General features: G+C 45.4%; 2 protein-coding genes across 2 annotated transcripts in view; both read right to left on the reverse strand.

Annotated features, from left to right (window-relative positions):
• LOC143998072 (uncharacterized) overlaps nucleotides 1-6,981 on the reverse strand; it is a 55,377-nt gene extending 48,396 nt beyond the window's left edge. Inside the window, exons 1-2 of the mRNA XM_077493831.1 lie at nucleotides 6,838-6,981; nucleotides 2,056-4,307 (exon numbers count right to left, since the gene is read on the reverse strand). Of these exons, the coding sequence (XP_077349957.1) occupies nucleotides 2,056-4,303 (2,248 nt within the window). The 5' untranslated portion in view covers nucleotides 4,304-4,307; nucleotides 6,838-6,981. The remainder of the gene's footprint in view (nucleotides 1-2,055; nucleotides 4,308-6,837) is intronic.
• Nucleotides 4,333-7,956, reverse strand: LOC143998073 (protein NYNRIN-like). Its single transcript, XM_077493832.1, has one exon. It carries the CDS (start codon nucleotides 7,954-7,956, stop codon nucleotides 4,333-4,335), a length of 3,624 nt encoding a protein of 1,207 aa, XP_077349958.1.
• Between the last annotated feature and the right edge of the window lie 13,368 nt (nucleotides 7,957-21,324).

Consider the following 21,324-nt stretch of genomic DNA (forward strand, 5'->3'; position numbering starts at 1 on the left):
TTGTCCGAGCACGCTACCCGGCCGGCCAGGAAAGGGGGCGAGCGAGCGCGCCCCCCCTCCCGAGCCGTACCAGGCCGCGTGCCCTCAACATGGGGGGTGCCTTGGGGAAGGGGGGGCCGCGCGGCCCCCCCACCCCAAAGCACCTTGTCCCCATGTTGATGAGGACAAGGGCCTCTTCCCGACAACCCTGGCCGTTGGTTGTCGGGGTCTGCGGGCGGGGGGCTTATCGGAATCCGGGAGCTCCCTTTAAGAAGGGGGCCCCCCGGATACCGGCCCCCCACCCTATGTGAATGAGTATGGGGTACAATGTACCCCTACCCATTCACCTGTGAAATAAAGTACAAATAAAAACACAACACAGGGGAAAAAAATATTTTATTGCACAGCCGGGGGTCTTCCGTCTTCGGGGGTCTTCTCGCCGGACCCCCCTGCTATGTGTGTGTAGCTCTTTTGCCAGCGGAGGAGTCCGGCTTTCTTCCTCCCCGCCGCCGGCCTCTTCTCCCGACTTCAGGGGTCTTGTCCCCCTCTTCGGTTCTTCTGCCGGGCCACCGCGCCTGGTCCGGTGGCCCGGTCTTCTGTCGCCGTCTTCCGTTCTTCTGTCGCCGCCTTCGGTTCTTCTGCCGGGCCACCGCGCCTTCTTGTAGCTCTTTTACAGGCGGTGGCCCGGTCTTCTGTCGCCGCTGTCGCCTTCCGTTCTTCTTCTTGTTCTTCTTGTTCTTCTCCAGGAGATGTTGACACGTCGCTCCCTCCGGCCGGAATGCCAGAGCCGCCCTGCGCTGTGACTTATATAGTGACAATGGGGCGGTGTCACATGGTATATGTCACATGGGTTGGTCACATGGGTTGATGTCACATGGGGACTATGACATCGTAAGGGGGCGGGGTCACCATGTGACCAACCCATGTGACATATACCATGTGACACCGCCCCATTGTCACTATATAAGTCACAGCGCAGGGCGGCTCTGGCATTCCGGCCGGAGGGAGCGACGTGTCAACATCTCCTGGAGAAGAACAAGAAGAACAAGAAGAAGAACGGAAGGCGACAGCGGCGACAGCGGCGACAGAAGACCGGGCCACCGCCTGTAAAAGAGCTACAAGAAGGCGCGGTGGCCCGGCAGAAGAACCGAAGGCGGCGACGGAAGACGGCGACAGAAGACCGGGCCACCGGACCAGGCGCGGTGGCCCGGCAGAAGAACCGAAGAGGGGGACAAGACCCCCGAAGTCGGGAGAAGAGGCCGGCGGCGGGGAGGAAGAAAGCCGGACTCCTCCGCTGGCAAAAGAGCTACACACACATAGCGGAGGAGTCCGGCGAGAAGACCCCCGAAGACGGAAGACCCCCGGCTGTGCAATAAAATATTTTTTTCCCCTGTGTTGTGTTTTTATTTGTACTTTATTTCACAGGTGAATGGGTAGGGGTACATTGTACCCCATACTCATTCACATAGGGTGGGGGGCCGGTATCCGGGGGCCCCCTTCTTAAAGGGGGCTCCCGGATTCCGATAAGCCCCCCGCCCGCAGACCCCGACAACCAACGGCCAGGGTTGTCGGGAAGAGGCCCTTGTCCTCATCAACATGGGGACAAGGTGCTTTGGGGTGGGGGGGCCGCGCGGCCCCCCCTTCCCCAAGGCACCCCCCATGTTGAGGGCACGCGGCCTGGTACGGCTAAGGAGGGGGGGCGCGCTCGCTCGCCCCCCTTTCCTGGCCGGCCGGGTAGCGTGCTCGGACAAGGGTCTGGTGTGGACTTGGGGGGAACCCCCACGCCGATTTTTTCGGCGTTGGGGTTCCCCTTTAAGCCCATTCCAGGCGGCGGAGCCCGCGAAGTCTCCTTCGCGGGCCCCGCCTACCTGTACACGCGCTTGAAATGGGCGGATTTGCCTCCTCCTTACGTGGGCGAGTCCGTTCATTTCAAAAGTTGAGCGAACTGTTTGCCCAACCTTGTTCGTCAAACAGTCCGCTCGTGTGTGGGCAAGTCCGCTCATGCAAATTTTGAGCGGACTGTTTGATGAAACTGTTTGCCGAACAAGGTTGGGCGAACAGTCCGCGCGTGTGTACGCGGCCTTAGTGAGTTCAGTTTCTCTCTCTGCCATCTTAGAAGTCGGCCGAGATATATCACCATACCCGTCATAAATAACAGTACCCCACACTGCAATATGAGAAGACCTTTTATTCCCATTTCTACCCAGGTCCTGGTGGTGACCAAACTGAAATCCCCATCATGTAAAAGTTCATTCAACCTTTTCCCTGTTTTCTCCATATCATTACTAATTTGAATTATATGGGTATCCTTCCTTGCGAGCAGATTGTGAAGGTTTACTGACAGAGTATCAATTTTTATATCAAAATGGGGTAGATAGGTTATAGGATCTGGGACATCAGGGGGACTCTCAATGATATAGTCTTCTGTTAACACTGGTATGGGGGTTACTACAGTTTGCCCAATAATAGTGTACTCGTGTGGAATGAAGCAAAAATTTGGATAGGGTATGGGACACGACTGACCCCCATAGAGAAATGTCTGGTGATTGGTAACGACACAGTACAGTCCATCCATGTGGTAGGTGACCTTTGTGCTAGGTGTTCTCCATTTTGACAGCTTCACTGGGCAGTTAGCTTCCATCTCACTTGTGCTGGTTTCTTGAGGTGGGTGGCGTGGACTTTCCAGTTGGGGGTCCCTCGCTACTTTGGCGGTGGGATCCGGGTCATTGCTTAGACCACAGACTGGAGTGTCAATTTCAAACACATCACAACGGCATAAGTACCTATTGTCTTTGACAGTGCAGCAGGCAGTGTGTGGTGCTTTCCATCGCCCTTGAACTTGAATGAGCATTTCGGGGAGGTGCAACCTTTCCTTGTACACGTCGTTTTCAAGGTACCCGAGGGAGTGTATGGACGCCATCGTGTTAAAGTAGTCATCTTGTGGATGGAACACTGGCAGCGACATGGTGAAGGAAACATACATTAGGTCCCGGTAGGCGCACAGGGACGGGCTCTTCTTGCAAGCAAATGGCCCTCTATTTGGGTGTGGTGTTACTATCCCTATATTTCGAATTGTGGAAACTGGCAGAGGTTTGCACTTGTCTCCAGAATGTACATTCATTCCACCACTATTATTAGTGTGAGTACAATACCATTGGGTAAGGTCGGTATCTCTTAATATATCAGGGATTTTACCTGCTTGGATATCTCGGATGATATTAGTGACCTTGGTTAAAACAAAATTTCCATACGCAGTGCATATTACCTCTTTCCCCATACCATCCTCTCTAGCTTTCTGATTATTTATGTTTATGATTTCGTTGATTTTCTGTTGTGTCTTTTCAAACAACTGGGCAATATCTTTCATGTTATACACCGTAAACCTTTCCTCCTCTGCAAGCCCCTCAACACCCTGCAGAACTGGTTTCAGCACTTGCCGACCCTCTTTTTGTTCAAAATTTCCGATATGCCTGCGAATCGCTGACAAATCGGCTCGGTTCCAAATTGACATGCCAGATCCAAAAAGTCCTGGGATGGACCCAAGTATGCTGTCCAACCCCTTTAACTTTCTGGATCTGAAAATGCCCCTATGGGGAGTGAGGTTTGGTTCTGCAAATGGGTCCTGAGTTCGGCTTGCATGGGAGGCAATCAAATCTACCAGCAAGGAGGAGTAGAACAGAGACACATTTGTCCGGGCACATGAGCCAAATTCAGCCATGTTCCACTGGGACAAATTAAGTACCACGGGTACATGAATGAACTTAACGTTATTGAACAGAATTCCAGGGATTGATGTTGCCGTTAGGCCACTAGGTGGTCCCTCTTGCAGTGATGGGCATTCCAAGGATGTTGGTTCATAGTAGGGGATTGCAGCTGTATTTTTGGGCAAAATGGTAGGAGCAGGGGTGTTAGTCTTTGGGGACACGTGCAAGGTGACTTTTCCTGGGACGTACTGAAGAGTGGATGCCTGTGTGTTGCTGGACAAGGGGATGGAGATAACAAAAGAATATTTCCACTCTCCGGCATCACTCAACCGTGTCTCTTGAATCAACAAGGATCCATTCTGAAAACTCATGACTCTATCCCGGTAGTCAGTGATATTCCCTGCGACGCCGTTACCCCAGACGAGATGATTATCAATGGGACTCCACCAATATACTTGCTTCCCCACAGTCCCTACAATGGCCACAGGTAATAAAATGGATTCCCCCTCTAGGCAGTAGACAGGATTCTTGTCAACGATCACGCTGATGAGTGGTCCAGTCTCCTCTTCCTTGGTAGTTGTGATCAGCTGGAGCAGGATAACGATCCACATCGACTTCATGGCTCTAAAAGGAAAGAAAGCAGCACATTTTAGTTGATTTCTTTGGCTCCATGGAACTGTTTCAGTTGGTTCGCATGAACCCATTTATCTTGTGTCTTTTTGCCCGCCTCTATTCTGATTTTATATACAGAAGGACTTAATTTATCAATAATAGAAAATGGACCTCTCCATTTTTGACTTAGACTGTGATCCAGGGGACGTAGTTCCAAGAACATAACTCGGTCTCCTATGGCCCAAGTGCATTCTCGAACCCCTTTGTCAAAATACGCCTTGGCTTTCTTTTGACTTTTACCCATTTGTGCTGCGGCAAATACATGGATCTCTTTTACCGCTTTTTGGAGTTTAAGGAGGTATTGGTCCATTGACAGTCTGTCTATGGTAGGTGTATGCATCTCTAGCCAGAGATGTTCAGGGAGTCTCATCTGTCTACCTGTCAGCACTTCAAAGGGTGTCAGCCGGGTAGCATATGAGGGGGTTGCTCGGATGGCCATGGCCAGTAATGGCAGCAGATTATCCCAGTTCTTACCATTGATGTGTACAAATTTTTTTAGCATTGTCTTAATCTGCCGATTGGCTCTTTCAACCTGACCTGAAGATTCTGGGTGATATGGAATGTGAAATTTTTGCTCCACCCCTAACATCTGTAGGCAGGTTTTTACCACCTTTCCAGTAAAATGGGTCCCCTGATCTGACTCTATTGATCCTGGGAGCCCCCATCTACTGAACACCTGTTCCACTAAAATCTTAGCCGTATTTTGTGCAGTGTTACTTTTGGTTGGGAAGATCTCTGCCCATTTAGAAAATAAATCTGTGACTACGAAAATGAATCTGTTGTTTCTAGAAGTGACTGGCAAGGGTCCCATGTAATCCATTTGTAAGGCATTCCATGGCCCTTCTTTCAGTCTAATTCGTAAAGGGGCATTGATCTTCCTTGGTGCGGGGTTAACCTGTGCACAGACAATACAATTGTCACAATACTGCTTCACATCTGCCATCATGGAAGGCCACCAACCTATGTTCTTGAGCCGCTCACCTGTTTTCTCTGACCCTTGATGACCCCCAGTAGGCAGGTCATGCACTATGTAAATCATTTCATTTTGGTATTTTTCAGGAACCACCCAAGTTACTTCATCTCCATGATGTAACAATACCTTTTTATCTTCTGACAATGTGAGGTGTTTTATATATTTTGCCAAAGTATTCCCCTCAGAGAGTTCTCCAGTCTCATTTTGCAGTTTTTGCATTATTTCCTTAATGTTGTCATCCTGGCATTGTATGTCCGAAATATCCGGAACTACTATGCAGGATTTTGTGAGGGCACAAACACTGGGGCACAAGACTAGGTCCGGTAAATTCGACGGAATTTCCCAGATCTCCCCTCCCTGTGCTCCTTGTTTGGCCAAGCAATCCGCCGCCTCATTTTGTTCCCAGTATGGGGCAGTACCTGAATGACCTTTAACTTTGCACACCCATGGTTTGACTGGCAACTTTTGCACCAATGATACAATATATTTCAACAGGGATGCATGTTTAAGTGGAGACCCATCTGAGGACATGTACTGGTGGGTGTGCCAGAAGGGCAGAAATTCTGTAAGAGCATTACAGACCCACGCAGAATCTGAGTATAAAACAATTTCTTGGTCCCCTTTCATCAGTTCTAGGGCATGAGCGATTGCAGCCATTTCCGCAAATTGTGCTGATTTGACTTTACATGACCGAAAGATTGATGTTTGGGTCTTTGCTTGTGGATTGATATAGTATATTCCAAATCCTGCACATGGAGAACCCTCCACGTAAAAACATGATCCATCTGTGAAAATTTGGCCTGCGTATTCAGGGACTGTTTCCTTTACTGACAAAGGTCTAAAGAATTGTTGTGCCGATGATTGTGGGGTGATATCACATTCATGTGGTACTCCCTGGTAAAGGAGGCCATGGGCTCTAGTGGACGGATTATTTGTGTGTTGAACTTTAATGTCTCTGTCTTGAAGCAACAAAGCCCAATGGGCCAATCTGGCATTGGATACATTGCCATCCTTCACTCGGTCTGTGAGTAAAAATTTAGTGGGAGTGTGCGTTGTGTGCAGGATGACTGGGTTAAGTCCTATGATGTATGTGAAGTATTTCACTGCCCAAAACGTAACTAGGAGGTGTTTTTCACATAGAGAGTACTTCATTTCCACAGGAGATAATAATTTAGACGCATATGAAATGGGTCTCTGTTGCCCATGGATTTCCTGTGACAGAACAGCTGACATGGCTGTCTCTGATATGGCAGTCTCAATGTGAAAGGGCAGTTGGTACTCTGGGTTGGCTAATGCTGGCGCTTGCGCTAAAGCTTCTTTAAGCTCCTGCACTGCCTTGGTGTGTTGCTCAGTCCATTGCCATTGGGTATCCTTTTTCAACAAATCATACAGTGGTGCAGATTTTTGTGCAAATTCAGGGATGAAAGCCCGTGAATAATTTACCAATCCTAAAAAAGATCTCAGAGTCGGGATGCTCACTGGCAGCGGTAATTGTAGAATGGCTTTTACCTTTTCCGTTGCTATCTTACGTCCGTTTGCTGTCACTGTAATCCCAAGAAAAGACACAGATTCCTTCAACAATTGTGCCTTAATGGGATTACACTTCAGTCCCGCCTTTCCTAGGATCTGCAGAAGTTCCTCCAATAGCCGCAAATGTTCTTCTTTGTCGCATGTGGCTAGCAACAAATCGTCCACGTACTGGAAAAGATTCTTTGGAGAAGAAAAATCAATTAAAATATCTCTCATGGTTGCATGAAATAACGTAGGAGAGTTATGAAATCCTTGAGGGACAGAATTGAAAGTATACTGTTTTCCGAGAAATGTAAATGCAAATTTGTATTGACATTCTTCTGACAACGGTAATGACCAAAAACCATTTGATATGTCCAGCACTGTGAAATATTTGTGTTTGGGATTTAACATGCTCAACACATCCGGGACAGATGCAACGGTGGGGGCGCAATTGTTTGTAATACTGTTCAATTTGCGGTAATCGATTGTTAATCTCCACGAATTGTCAGTACTTTTGCGAATCGGCCATATTGGCGCATTTGTTGTTGATACACATGGTCTGATGACCTTTTGGTCAAGCAGTGACTCTATGGTTTCCTGTATGTAGCTGATAGCTTCCTTTGGAAAGGGGTATTGTTTCTGCGGAACTGGGTCTGGCCCACTGATGTGTATTACCGTATTTACCTTTCCACAGTCATGTTTGTGTTTTGCAAAGGATCCCTGATGTCTTTCTATCACAGGGTGCAGAAGCTGATGTTCTGGGTGATCTGTAATGATCTCCAGTATGTCATATTTTAAATCATTGCGTTTGATGGCTGCAATTGTGTGAGAATCAGGTATCACAATGGTGCTATTCTGATCAGTTGGAACCCCTTGCAATAATAACAGGTTGGTCAGATCCAACATACATCCATTGGGAATTAAGAAGTCTGAACCCAGCAGGCTGGTTTCATTTGGCAAACACATTAATGCTAATGGCTGTTTTAGGGTTAACTCACCAATTTGGATTGTTAGGGGCTTGGACAAGGCAGACTCAACATTATGTCCAGCAAAGCTCTGGAGCTTCAGTGGCTTTCCTGAAGATAGTGTTGAGTTTAAGGGATCTTTGTCATGCATAATTGATATCGCCGCCCCTGTGTCGATTAACATGGCACATTGACGGCCCCTAATCAACGCTGACACTACAGGGCGCCCACACCTATCCAGAGAAATAGGTGCTAAGATTTTGGGGCCTTGTAGTTGTCACCATTGATGACGGTTAGCCTCTGTCTGGGAAGCTACCTGTACTTCCTTTCCAGGGCCTACTTGAAAGGCCTGTAATTGTTGTCGCAACTCTGCATAAGTAGGAGCTCTTTCTGTGTCACTGACATGCTTGCCCTGTGATAGGTGGCTATGAGAGTTTTCTCTTCCTCTGCCTCTGCCTCTATAACCTGATTTCCCCCTATATCCCCTCCCCCTCCCTTGTAAACTTTTGTCCCAGTTAGGGTTGTATGGAGGATTGGCTTCTCCTGGGGCATGGGGGCCTTCTACGGTGGTAGTCCTGCATTGTACTGCAGCCACCTTCCTAAACAGCTGTTTCTCTTCTCTTTCCTTAAGCCTGTGCTGTTTATAGGCTTGGATGGCATGGAATGATCTATGTATTAATCCAATCACCTCCTCATAGCTATGTTTTCTAGGATCTATTAAATGCTCACATTTTATTCGACTAGCGGGATGGGCATTGTGTATCAGTAGGTTCTTATATTCCATGTCCTCTCTAGTGGTTTTACCATTGTTAGTGTTATATGCTGCCCACAATCTATTGGCATAAACTAAAGGATTTTCCTCATTACTTTGTTTGATTTGATAGGCCACCATCAAACCTATAGCTGAGGGGTTTATGACTTTTTGCAATTCGGCCACGGTTACTTTGTAGCTCCCTTTGCCTTCCTTAATTTGATCTGGGAGTGCATTCCAGGTGTGGGCGTCAAGGGTTAATTGTAACACCTTAACTTGGTCACTAGGATTTCGCACACCTAAGAGCTCACACCTCTGTTGTACATTGGTTGCATGTGAAGTAATGTGTTCATTCGTTTTAATTTTGCCAATGAAATCCGCTACACTCATAAGGGTTTTTACAGGTTGAATTGGATATACATTGGAAATCACCTCATTTCCTTCACTATCAAAGCCCAAAAATGTTTGATTTCCTTCAGTAGAGGAGGAAATCTGGGTCCTACCCATGATGGGGAACTTGTCATGCTCCTCATTTGTAGATAGCTGGTCCCCGTTGTCTGGTGGGTCTATGACAATGGTGCATTCTCGATTTTCCTGTGGCTCTGCGATTTCTCCCATCGCCACAGGAAATGTGGAATCGGAACCCATATCTTCCTCTCCCCAATACTCTTCATATTCCTCTGTGTCCCCAATTTCATAGGCACAAGTAGGTGCCGTAGCATTACCTTGTTCGCATCTGTTGGCCACAGCCGCCTGTCCTTTAAGGATAGAAATTGTTTGTAGCAACTGTGACTCGGTTTGCGTGCAGTGTGTGTGATCTATAAATGTTCCTTTCTTAGCTTCATGTAACTGATTTTGGACTACTTTGTATGCAGTAGTTATGTGGTCCAGCTCAGTCTCAACTTTAGTTAGCATGCTTTTATATTGTACCACTTCTTTCTGGGCCAAATTTACACTTTTAACATTTTCCTCCTGTGAGGCATTAACTAATTGATTAAGGGTAGTTAATGTTTGTACCTGGTTCTGTAAAGCTGTATTCTCTTTTTCCTTCTCAGAAATTGTAATATTTTTATTATAGACTATATCTTCTAATTTCTGCATTTTAGTATTCATAGCCATGCAAGCTGCATACATACCTGCTAAGGCTAGACTTTTATGCTGATTTTTTTTGGTTGTTTTAACTTGTTTCTCAAATAACTCCTGGACATAAGTCCAAGGAGATACTTTTAACTTGGCATCACAGGCAAATTCATTGTTCTTATGTTTACGAGTATACGTTGCTACAAAACTTTCTAGACCGGACATGGTAGCCATTACCAATCTATACAATGCAAAATTTGTAAGCTAAATTATGTTAACTTCCCCTGTACTATACAGCCACTTTGAGATTACCGTATAGAAGGAGGGAAGGAAAACACTTTAAAAATAATAATTAAAAAAAAAAACATAAACAGACTCAAATAAAAATGCAGAAAATACAGTAAAAATAAAACAATATTTCAGCTCACAATAAAACCCTCTTTTATATTAGTGGGGGAACACTAATTATGCTCACCATAACATTGAGCCTTCAATACAACAATTGACCCAGGGGACAATAGAACCAAGAGCTTTGAGAATGTGTACTGTAAGCCCCCAAGGATCTATATGCTGACAATGGTAAGGTAAACGCAGCCGTGTTTACACTAGTATTTGTAACTCATTCAGTAATACAAAAAAAAAACAACAACAAAAACTTTTGGAAGGTCTATTATACTATGCTCAGTGCACCTTATTTCACACTAATACACTACTAATAATCTTTCTCAAAGATTAGCTTCAGTATTCAGCAACAAGACTTCCACAGCTCTGTACTTTAACTGACAACAATGCGAATATTACTGCTTATAAAATTCCACCGTAAAAACAAACAAACTACTTTCTTAAAGCTATGTTATGCATTTAGTGGATAGACCATTTCAATTAAAACAAACATTTGTTGAACCTTTTCAACAAAACCAAGACCACACTCAATTGGCGTCTTTTCAATAAAATAAATGTACTCACCATGCAGGACTCTCAAGCAATTGTTAGAGACAGCAATGAAGCTTGGTGAGCACCAAAGAATGCAATAATAAAAAAAAAATTAATAACACTTTTCCCGCAAAGTTACTTCCTCCCCCTTACATCGACCGGTATATAAGGGTACATCCAAAGAACTTTTTAAATTATAATTTTGGGATATTAATAAAAAAAAATAAAAAAAATTAAAAAAAAAAAATTAATAATAATAAAAAAAAATTATTAAAAAAAATCCAAAACATAAAAAAAACAATAATAATAACTTGTGGTGTATATTCTCTCCTTAGAGTTAATCTAATACTCACTTAATAATAAAAACATATAAAAAAAAAACATTTACCTATATTTTTCCCTGTATAGATTGGATAAGCTGACTCAGCTTAAATTCCCCCTAATAACCTTAATCTCTAATAAACAAATTGTGGTATTATATTAAATACTTTCAGTCCTGTACTCAACTTCGTGGTCGCCACTGTTAACCTTCAAAATCTATATTTCTGATTTATTAATCAGAAGATATGATATGGGTTGAAAAGAGAATTCTTATTGACAAAGGAAAGGGAGGTTTAACATAACACCATTTATTAGAGTACGTTACAGGTTTATCTAATACACAGAAAATATCTATAGTCTAAGTGAGGGAGTAAAATATTAGTTTAAAATACAACAAGAGTACAATACATTCATTACAATACAAAACAGGACATATGACAATTCGGTATACCTTGTAAGTGCTGGGAGATGATCTGATATGTTACCTAATATTGGTCCATAGCTCTGGTCAGTTCTCATCTGCCATTACCCTAGGGTTGGGGTCCCCTTAAAAAGGGCCATCTCTCATTGACTTGCATAGGACCACACTGATTGGTTAGCGATAATTAGTCTGAAGCCCACTTAATTAAAGAGGAAGTTTGCTCTTGAATAGGACACTTAACTATGCATAGTCCCAGCCGGGGTAAATTGTCCATTCCTGAACAGATCAAAGAAATATTTTAAGCATATCAACCACCCTTTGAAATGGATAAATGGTGGATTAGCACGGAAGAATACACAAGCCTTTATCTAGCAAATGAATTCGGCTCCGTACCGACTACACACCCCAAATGGTATCTGTTCGTGGGTTTTGATTATTACATTAGGTAAACAGCAGGACATCTCCCTCACACCCACACTTAGCATACCTGTGAGACAAAGGTATTGTTAATTGAATTATATACGCTGACCAGACGTCTGTTCCTGTACATCAAACCATCTGTGCCGGTTAAGCTAAACTACTTCTTTATTTCTTATACTAATATCTACATCTATAATACAAATATTCCCAGTTGCTAATGGAGATTACTCATAAACTCCTCATAAGGCAACAATATATATGTTTAGAATAAGAAATAAGATTAGTGTGTATGAAATATTGCTGTTGGTAAGGGGTTAACCTATCTAGATGAAAATATATGACAGGCTTTGGGCTTGAGAATATAATTCATTTAACACTTCCTTTTGACTTGCATTTTGAATGTTAGGTATGTGTTATGGGAGATGCTCTGCTATTTACATGTCGTAAATTCAAATGCAAGGAAAAGATGCCATCTGAGTTGAATACTGTTGGAGAGACTTGTCAGGGCCAAATTCATTAACTAGATAAAGGCTTTGTATTCCCCTGTGTTAACCAACCATTTATTCACGTCAAAGGGTGTTTTATATGCTGGGAATATATCTTTGATCTGTTCAGGAATGGACAATTTGACCATGCATAGTTAAGTGCCCCATTCAAGAGAAGGTGACAACCTTCTCTTTAATTAATTTCTCTTCAAACTAATTATCTCCCCAAGAAAGGAGGTGCTATTGAGGGGCTGAGCTGTGCTAAATTAAGGGGAAGGGGAAATTGTCCAATCTTGGAGGATATACACACAGAGGGAGGAGAGGGGTAACAGAATTACCAATCAGGGGGGCTCTGTTCAAGTCAATCAGAGATGGGCCTATATTAGTTGGATTTTACATAGAGGAGAGGAGTCATGAGTCTGATGTGGGCCTAAAGACATCACTACCGGTAAATATCAGATCAGCTCCCAGCACTTAAGGTATACCTGCTTGTCATATGTTTGTTTGCTGTTTGTATTTTGATGAATATACTCTGTATTCTTTTATTTTAACCTAATATTCCTTGGTGTAGACTATAGATAGATGGTTGTGTATTCAATAGACTTTCAACTACTCACCAATAAATGTCGTTAATGTGTTAAAGCTTTCACTCTTAGTCAAAGAACTCTCATTTAACCCACATAATATCTTTGAAATATTACATCTTAAATATAATAAACAGGTAACACCTGCCACGGAATGACATGGCATGTCACAATATTTTCTATTACTAGCCTACAGAAAGCAAGAAATATTTTTCTTGTTGCAAACCAGTTTTCATTAGTCTCCTCAAAAAGTACACTTGTTGCTGCACTTTCCCCACCAAACATGATACATGTACAAACCATTACTACTACTCACCATCTCAAACCCCTCTCTATCCATAACCACTGGTACATACCCCCAACCCTTTTTCTTCCAAAGTCTATGATCATCTCCTTAGTTTTACTCACATTTAATGGCAGACCATTTTCCTTGCATCATCTCCACAAATTATCCATTTATGCCTGATATAGAGCCTCATCATTAATTTTATTCCTGCCTACAATAGTAGTGACATTGTCACGTACCTGGTGGTAGAGTCTGATATGCAGAGGGAGGCCTTTCTTACACCTCTGACTCAAGGCGCCTGATAGAGAAAAGGAGGACCAGGAGTGCCAGGCAAGGTTGCTAGTGGATGAGCTGGACTGGAATTGAAGCAGGAACTAGAATGGACCCAGGAACAGCTGTAGACTGGAGCTCAAGCAGGTGCAGGCACATGGACTGGAAGCGTTGGAAGACAAGTCAAGAGCATGTGGACACTGGAGCAGGGTCAGGTGCAGGCGGTTTCAGCAACAGGTTTGCAGCAAGGGAGCAGATGGAGCAGGCAGGAATGTGGTCTCAGGTACAGGCAGGTTCGTCAACAGGCTGGCAGCAAGGTAACAGAAGGAACAGGCAGGAACATAGTCAAGACAGGCGGAGGTCAGATACAGGCAGATAAGCAGGGATAGTCAGGAGCAAGCCAGGTAGGTCAACTGGAGCAGGTACAGGCAAACGATAATCAGGGATCACAGGTAATGCTGTAGACTGGACAGCACCAACCCAAGGAAGTAAGGCAGTTTAAATGGTATGTTAGTGCCACAAACCGGACATGCAGAGGAAGCAAAGCCCAAGACACCATGCTTAGAAACAAGTTTCATTGGAAAAATAAAAGCAGTTTTTCAAAGCATTTTATCCCCTTGGCACCGACAGTATGCATACAGCCATGGCCAAAAGTTTTGAGAAGGACACAAATATAAATTTTCACAAAGTCTGCAGCTTCATATATTTGTCAGATGTTACTATGGTATACTGAACAGGGATAAGTTTATGTTCGAGTCGAACATGAGTTCCACTTGAACATTGCCGAACAGTGAACAATTTTGGGTGTTTGCGGCAAATTCGAAAGCCGCAGAACACCCTTTAAAAGTCTATGGGAGAAATCAAAAGTGCTAATTTTAAAGGCTTATATGCATGGTATTGTCATCAAAAGGGTTTGGGGACCTAGGTCCTGCCCTAGGGGACATGTATCAATGCAAAACAAAGTTTTAAAAACTGCAATTTTTTCGGGAGCAGTGATTGTAATAATACTTGAAGTGAAACAATAAAAGTATAATATTCCTTTAAATTTTGTACGGGGGGGGGGGTGTCTATAGTATGCCTGTAAAGGGGTGCATGTTTCCCGTGTTTAGAACAGTCTGACAGCAAAATGAAATTTCTAATGCCGCGTACACACGGTCGAACTGTATGACGTACTTAGTCTGGCGTACTTTCCGCCAGACTGTCCGTCGGACTTTCCGAACGGGCTACTTGCCCACACACGGCACTTTTTCAGCAGACTAATACGGCGTACTAAGTCCGCCATACTATCCGCCCTACTTTTGAAATGAACGGACTCGCCCACACACGCGGAGGAAAGTCCGCTCATTTCGAGCGCGTCTCCAGTGCGAAGGAGACATCGCTGGCCCCGCCGCCTGGTATGGACTTAAAGGGGAACCCCAACGCCGAAAAAAATCAGCGTGGGGGTACCCCCCAAGTCCACAGCAGACCCTTGTCCGAGCACGCTACCCGGCCGGCCAGGAAAGGGGGGCGAGCGTACATTGGCGAGGGTACATTGTACCCCATACTCATTCACATAGGGTGGGGGGCCGGTATCCGGGGGCCCCCTTATTAAAGGGATTCCGATAAGCCCCCCGCCCGCAGACCCCGACAACCAACGGCCAGGGTTGTCGGGAAGAGGCCCTTGTCCTCATCAACATGGGGACAATGTGCTTTGGGGTGGGGGGGCCGCGCGGCCCCTCCTTCCCCAAGGCACCCCCCATGTTGAGGGCACACGGCCTGGTACGGCTCAGGAGGGGGGGCGCTCGCTCGCCCCCCTTTCCTGGCCGGCCGGGTAGCGTGCTCGGACAAGGGTCTGTTGTGGACTTGGGGGGACCCCCACGCCGATTTTTGGTTCCCCTTTAAGTCCATACCAGGCGGCGGGGCCAGCGACGTCTCCTTCGCGGGCCCCGCCTACCTGGAACTCGAAATGAGCGGACTTTTCTCCGGGCGGGAAAAGTCCGCTCATTTCAAAAGTACGGCGGACTGGCATACACACGGCCGGATTGTCCGCCGAAATGCGAGTACGACGGACAAAATTTCGAAAAAAAACGAAATTCTTAGCTGAAAAAGTCCGCTGAAGCCCACACACGAGCGGACTGTCCGCTGAAATGTGTTTCGGCGGACTAAGTACGCCATACAGTCTGCTTGTGTGTACGCGGCATCAAGGAAAAAAAGTAATTTAAAACTACTTGTGGCTACAATAAATTGTCAGTCCGCAATACACATAAAAGTTCATTGATAAAAATGGCATGGGGATTTCCCCATAGGGGAACCCCAAACCAAAATTAAAACAAAAATGCATGGGGGTCCCCCTAAATTCCATACCAGGCCCTTCAGGTCTGGTATGGATATTAAGGGGAACCCCATGTCAAAATAAAACAAAAATGGAATGGGGTCCCCCTCAAAATCCATACCAGACCCTTCAGGTCTGGTAAACCCCACACCAAAATTTAAAAAAAAATCGTATTGATACATATCCTCTGGGGCAGGACCCAGGTCTCCAAACAGTGGAAAAGAAGTATTCCTGCGCCACGTCAGGGAAAAAGAGGGAGATAGGTTACTGCTGCACACACTGAAAGGGAAATATCTGAACCTCGGGGAATAATTAATAAGAAAGGTAGTGGTGCGCTGTACACAAAGAGGATATATCTATTGATAAAAGCAGTATATAAAATTCGCAATGGGGGGATATCAAGTAAACAATACAGGTCTGGGTATGTCTATGTGATTAGTTTAAACTGCAACACTCATTTCTACTAATAGTCCACAACATAAATACATAAAATAGTGAAAATTCATATAAAATCCATAGTGCAACGTGTTGCGATCCTGTAGTCGCATAAAAGTGCACATATTCCAATGTGCCGCTGTGGCTGATAAAACAATAATGCTCGTTGCTATTAGTGTAAAATCTACAACATGAAACCGTGAAACAAGAAAAACAAGAAAAAAGAAAAAACACAATATAACATTCAAAAGTGCAGCGTGTTGCGATCCTAAAATTGCATAAAGTGCAGGTGTTCAGCTGTGGTGCACATAGGCAAACCTTCAAACATAAATGATAATTAAGTGACAAAAAATATAAGTGTATCAGACACAAAGTCAGTTTTCAGTGCAAAGTGCTGCGATTATTCTGAAAATCACATATGATGTGACTTCTTCAACAAGATATACGATGTGGAGCTGTTGCAATGGGAAGGGCAGTGGTGCTGGTGGAAGGGGATATGGCCTTGGTGGTCCCGTATATTCCAGTAATGGATGTCCCCTTACCTTACCGCTGTAAGGCTGCTTTCACACTGGGGCGGGAGCGGCGTCGGCGGTAAAGTGGCGCTATTTTTAGCGGCGCTTTACCGCCGTTTTAGCGGCGCTTTACCATCGTTTTAGCGGCGGTCTACGGGCGCTAGCGGGGTGGTTTTAACCCCCGCTAGCGGCCGAAAAAGGGTTAAACCCGCCCGCAAATCGCCGCTACAGCGGCGCTTTGCCGGTGGTATTGCCGCGCTGTCCCATTGATTTCAATGGGTAGGAGCGGTTTAGGAGCGGTGAATACACCGCTCCTTCACCGCTCCAAAGATGCGGCTAGCAGGACTTTTTTCACCGTCCTGCCAGCGCATCGCTCCAGTGTGAAAGCCGGAGGGCTTTCACACTTTGAGTGAAAGGGGCCGTTTTTTTTCAGGCGCTACACAGTCGCTATTTTTAGCGCTGTAACACCTGAATACCGCCCCAGTGTGAAAGCAGCCTAAGGTAACAGCGTATATATAGAGAGCTTTTTGGGATCCTTTTAGCAGAGTTTTCCCTTTAATGTGGGGTGCCCAGGTCCTGACCAATGATATGGTCTCTTTAAGGGGGTTTCCTCTGTGGTATTGCAGTCAGGGTTCCTCAGTGGTATGGCATATACATGGGTTTAAGCAGAGATGGAGGAAGAATACTCCATAGTATAAAGTGCTACAACAGGTTTATTGTTATTAAAACAGTTTAAAAATACTCACAAACAGTCTGTACAAGCAGTGTATAAACGAGCTGCGGGCTCGGTCTACGTCACTTCCTGGTTGCTGTGTCCCGACGCGTGTTCGTCACGGGTGACATGACTTCATCTAAGTTAATTGTCATGGCAAAGAGGGACTTTGAAATTAATTGCAATTCATCTGATAACTCTTCATAAAAACCATGGCAGCAGACTTTGCTTTTATTCTCAAAACGTTTGGCCATTACTGTATATGCCATCTCTTGGCAGGTGGGCCTTAATGCTGAGCAGTCACATATACTGCTCCTGCTGGGGAAAGATGTTAAATACATATCTAGGTGTTTAGGCTAACTGAGAAGTGCAACCCTTCAAAATGCATTTAGCAATATTAACATACCCAACAGCCTTTCTCATAGTTACTCCATACAGAACTTCCCTCACATTCAGGACAGATAAGGCAAGGGGCAGGTTCCTTGAAGATAAGGCTAATTTGACTGGCATGTCGTTATTTAGACAGCCAAAACAGGAAAAAAAAAACTTAAATTATCAGGGATAAAGATACACACCATCTCACAGATGCATTGTTCCCTTTATACTCTGGGACAGCCTATAAAATGTGTCACATGTCCTTAGAGTTATTTGACCGTAAACCCTCTCCAATCTTAACTGATATTTCAGTTTAGCCCTTTTAACATGCACAGGCACTGTCCTGTAAATCAAAGATTTCTGATTGGGAGATGACTTAATCGTTTTAAAAGTTTCTACATCCTCAGCATATTTATTGATGTATGTAGTGATTATAGATGTGGTTTCCTCAAGTCTGCATTGATTTTCTACAGTCCCTGCTTCCCTGAACAAATTCCATTGTGGTGCATTCAAAATATCCTGCAAAGCATCTATAGCTTCATCTGACCAAACTTTCACCTTTTTTTATGATGATTTAGTCTTGCTGAGAGCCTGCTCATACAATTGTACCAACAAAAACTGAAATATGACCCAGTGATTTACCCTACTCAAGGCCAGGTCCTAGGCAGTGGGTCTGAAGCAAAAAGATACCCTGCACTGACATTCCAAAAGACAGAGCTGGTTGTAATAGCTTGTATGGCGGTCTGTGCAACCATAAATAAAAGATCACCAGTAAATTTACTGCTGATCTGTGACAGTAACCCCTTCCTCTTATGGGGCCTCTCCACCTGCCTGGGGCTGGGTTCTTAGAAAGAACTTTAGGTGCAATTTTCTTATGAGATGAAGTACAAAAACATCTGATACAAGAATTCATGACCTCTCCTGAGGTCCAAATTCTTTTCAGTTAAGAGGATATTGGAGTATTCCTCTGAAAGACTGAGAGTTCAATATTTGGTTAACTTCAAATTCCTGCTCGTCAGGAGCAATGGTAGGTATAGGCTAGGAAACAGAGGCGGCTCTTTAATTAGGCAAATTAGGCGATTGCCTTAGGCCTTGCCTACAGAAAGGGCCTCGCCATCGCGCAATTGCCTAATTTGCCTTTCAGGTGTTGTGCTGCTGCTGTTGTGTACAGACTACAGTGTGGGACACTGGGACTGGGACTCGCAAGCGGCAGGGGGAGTCCGCGGTGGTGGATGAGGGGAGGATAACAGTAATGTTCACAGTCACTCGACATGGTGCTGGATGGTGTGGGCATGGTCAGTCTGCCTGCGTCCAATAGCAGGCTCCACTGCTGCAGCGCCGTCCTCCATGTCCTAGCCCTTCCCCTAAAGTTGGCAACGGCGGCCCCAGTGCATGGCGGGAATTGTAGTTCTCCCACAGAGCACAGGCACACAGACTTCAACATGGCTGTCTGGTGCCTGTGCTCTGCAGAGACTACAACTCCCAGATTGCACTGCAGGGCAGAGAGAGAACATTGTGTGTTGCTTCGCTAAATCGTGCTACCTTTAGTCACCAAGGCGAGGAGCAGGGGTAGGTAGTGTCTATAACTGTAATATATATATATATATATATATATATATATATATATACCGTATATACTCGAGTATAAGCCGAGATTTTCAGCCTCTTTTTTGAGGCTGAAAGTGCCCCCCTCGGCTTATACTCGAGTCATCGCTGTCTGCCTGCTCGATCAGCGTGTCGAGCAGACAGACAGCGGCCATTCTATAATTCAAAAGCCGCGCCTCCGGCTCCGCCTTCGCCTGTGATAGGCGGAACACTGAATTTCCCAGCAGCCTGTGTTCCGCCTATCACGGACATCGTCTCATCCTCGTACTACGGACGAGGATGAGACGATGTCCGTGATAGGCGGAACACAGGCTGCTGGGAAATTCAGTGTTCCGCCTATCACAGGCGAAGGCGGAGGCGCGGCTTTTGAATTTTACAATGGCCGCCGAGGCGCCGACGAAGAGCGGCGATCCTGGCAAGGCACGGGACGGAGGCAAGGCAAGGCACGGCACGGCACGACACGGGACGGAGGCAAGGCACGGCACGGGACGGAGGCAAGGCACGGCACGGGACGGAGGCAAGGCACGGCACGGGACGGAGGCAAGGAGGCAAGGCACGGGACGGAGGCAAGGGACACAGGCTCGGGACACAGGTAGGCTGGACACACACACACACACACACACACACACACACACACACACACACACACACACACACACACACATGGACACACACACACAGGGATGGATGGATGGAGACACACACACACAGGGATGGATGGATACACACACACACAGGGATGGATGGATGGATGGAGACACACACACACAGGGATGGATGGATGGAGACACACACACACAGGGATGGATGGATGGATGGAGACACACACACACAGGGATGGATGGATGGATGGACACACACACACACAGGGATGGATGGATGGATGGACACACACACACACAGGGATGGATGGATGGATGGATGGACACACACACACACAGGGATGGATGGACGGACACACAGGGATGGACGGACACACAGGGATGGACGGACACACAGGGATGGACGGACACACACACAGGGATGGACAGGCATGTCTCACCCTCGGCTTATACACGAGTCAATAAGTTTGCCAGTTTTTTTGGGGGGTAAATTGGGGGCCTCGGCTTATATTCGGGTCGGCCTATACTCGAGTATATACGGTATATATATTATGTAAATTGTACTTGCTCCAATGTAATGTCAAGTTAGAATACAGCATTGACTTAGCCGAAAGCACAATATTTTATATATATATATATATATATATATATATATATATATATATATATATATATATATTTATGGTGTAGAGCCCTCTGACCGATACGGATAAGGATGACAAACAAGGATAACATAAACTCGCTTACTTGAAATGGACCTGAAAGTGTGCCCTGGTCTAACGTACGGTATACCAAAATAAGGGGGCATACCTTAAAATGAAATGAATATGAAATGGTGAAATGAGTACTCACATGAGGAGTATGCTGGAGAAAAGCCCTGATAAAGGGGGCGGGTGGGCGGGTATCGCGCACCGGAACCGACGAGGAAGATGGGCGAACGGCGGGTTATATACACGACCGGGCTCCTCCCATAATTTCAGGCCACCATACTGGCCTTTCTATTTATGGTGTAGAGCCCTCTGACCGATACGGATAAGGATGACAAACAAGGATAACATAAACTCGCTTACTTGAAATGGACCTGAAAGTGTGCCCTGGTCTAACGTACGGTATACCAAAATAAGGGGGCAAAACACTCAGGTAGGGAATACATTTTATTGAATCAAGACTGTTACTGGGTGAGTTTGACGAAGGCCTGGGCCATCTCAACTTGCGGATTGGGTATGTAACGGGCAAAACAGGAGGACTTCCATTTACCCAACTTTTTGATAACATGGACCGGGACCCCTTGGCGGGAGGCCGTCGAAGCTGCCCCGATACGAAATGAATGTCCAGAGTAGTGGGCAGGATTGAGGTGAAGGATGCCCAGGAGTATCCTGACATGTTCCATGAACTGGGCTGCGTTGAGAGGTTTCG

The sequence above is a fragment of the Lithobates pipiens genome, unplaced genomic scaffold (genome assembly GCF_037356315.1).
Source record: "Lithobates pipiens isolate NorthernLeopardFrog02 unplaced genomic scaffold, aLitPip1_a1.2 Scaffold_19, whole genome shotgun sequence".
Classification (NCBI taxonomy): domain Eukaryota; kingdom Metazoa; phylum Chordata; class Amphibia; order Anura; family Ranidae; genus Lithobates; species Lithobates pipiens.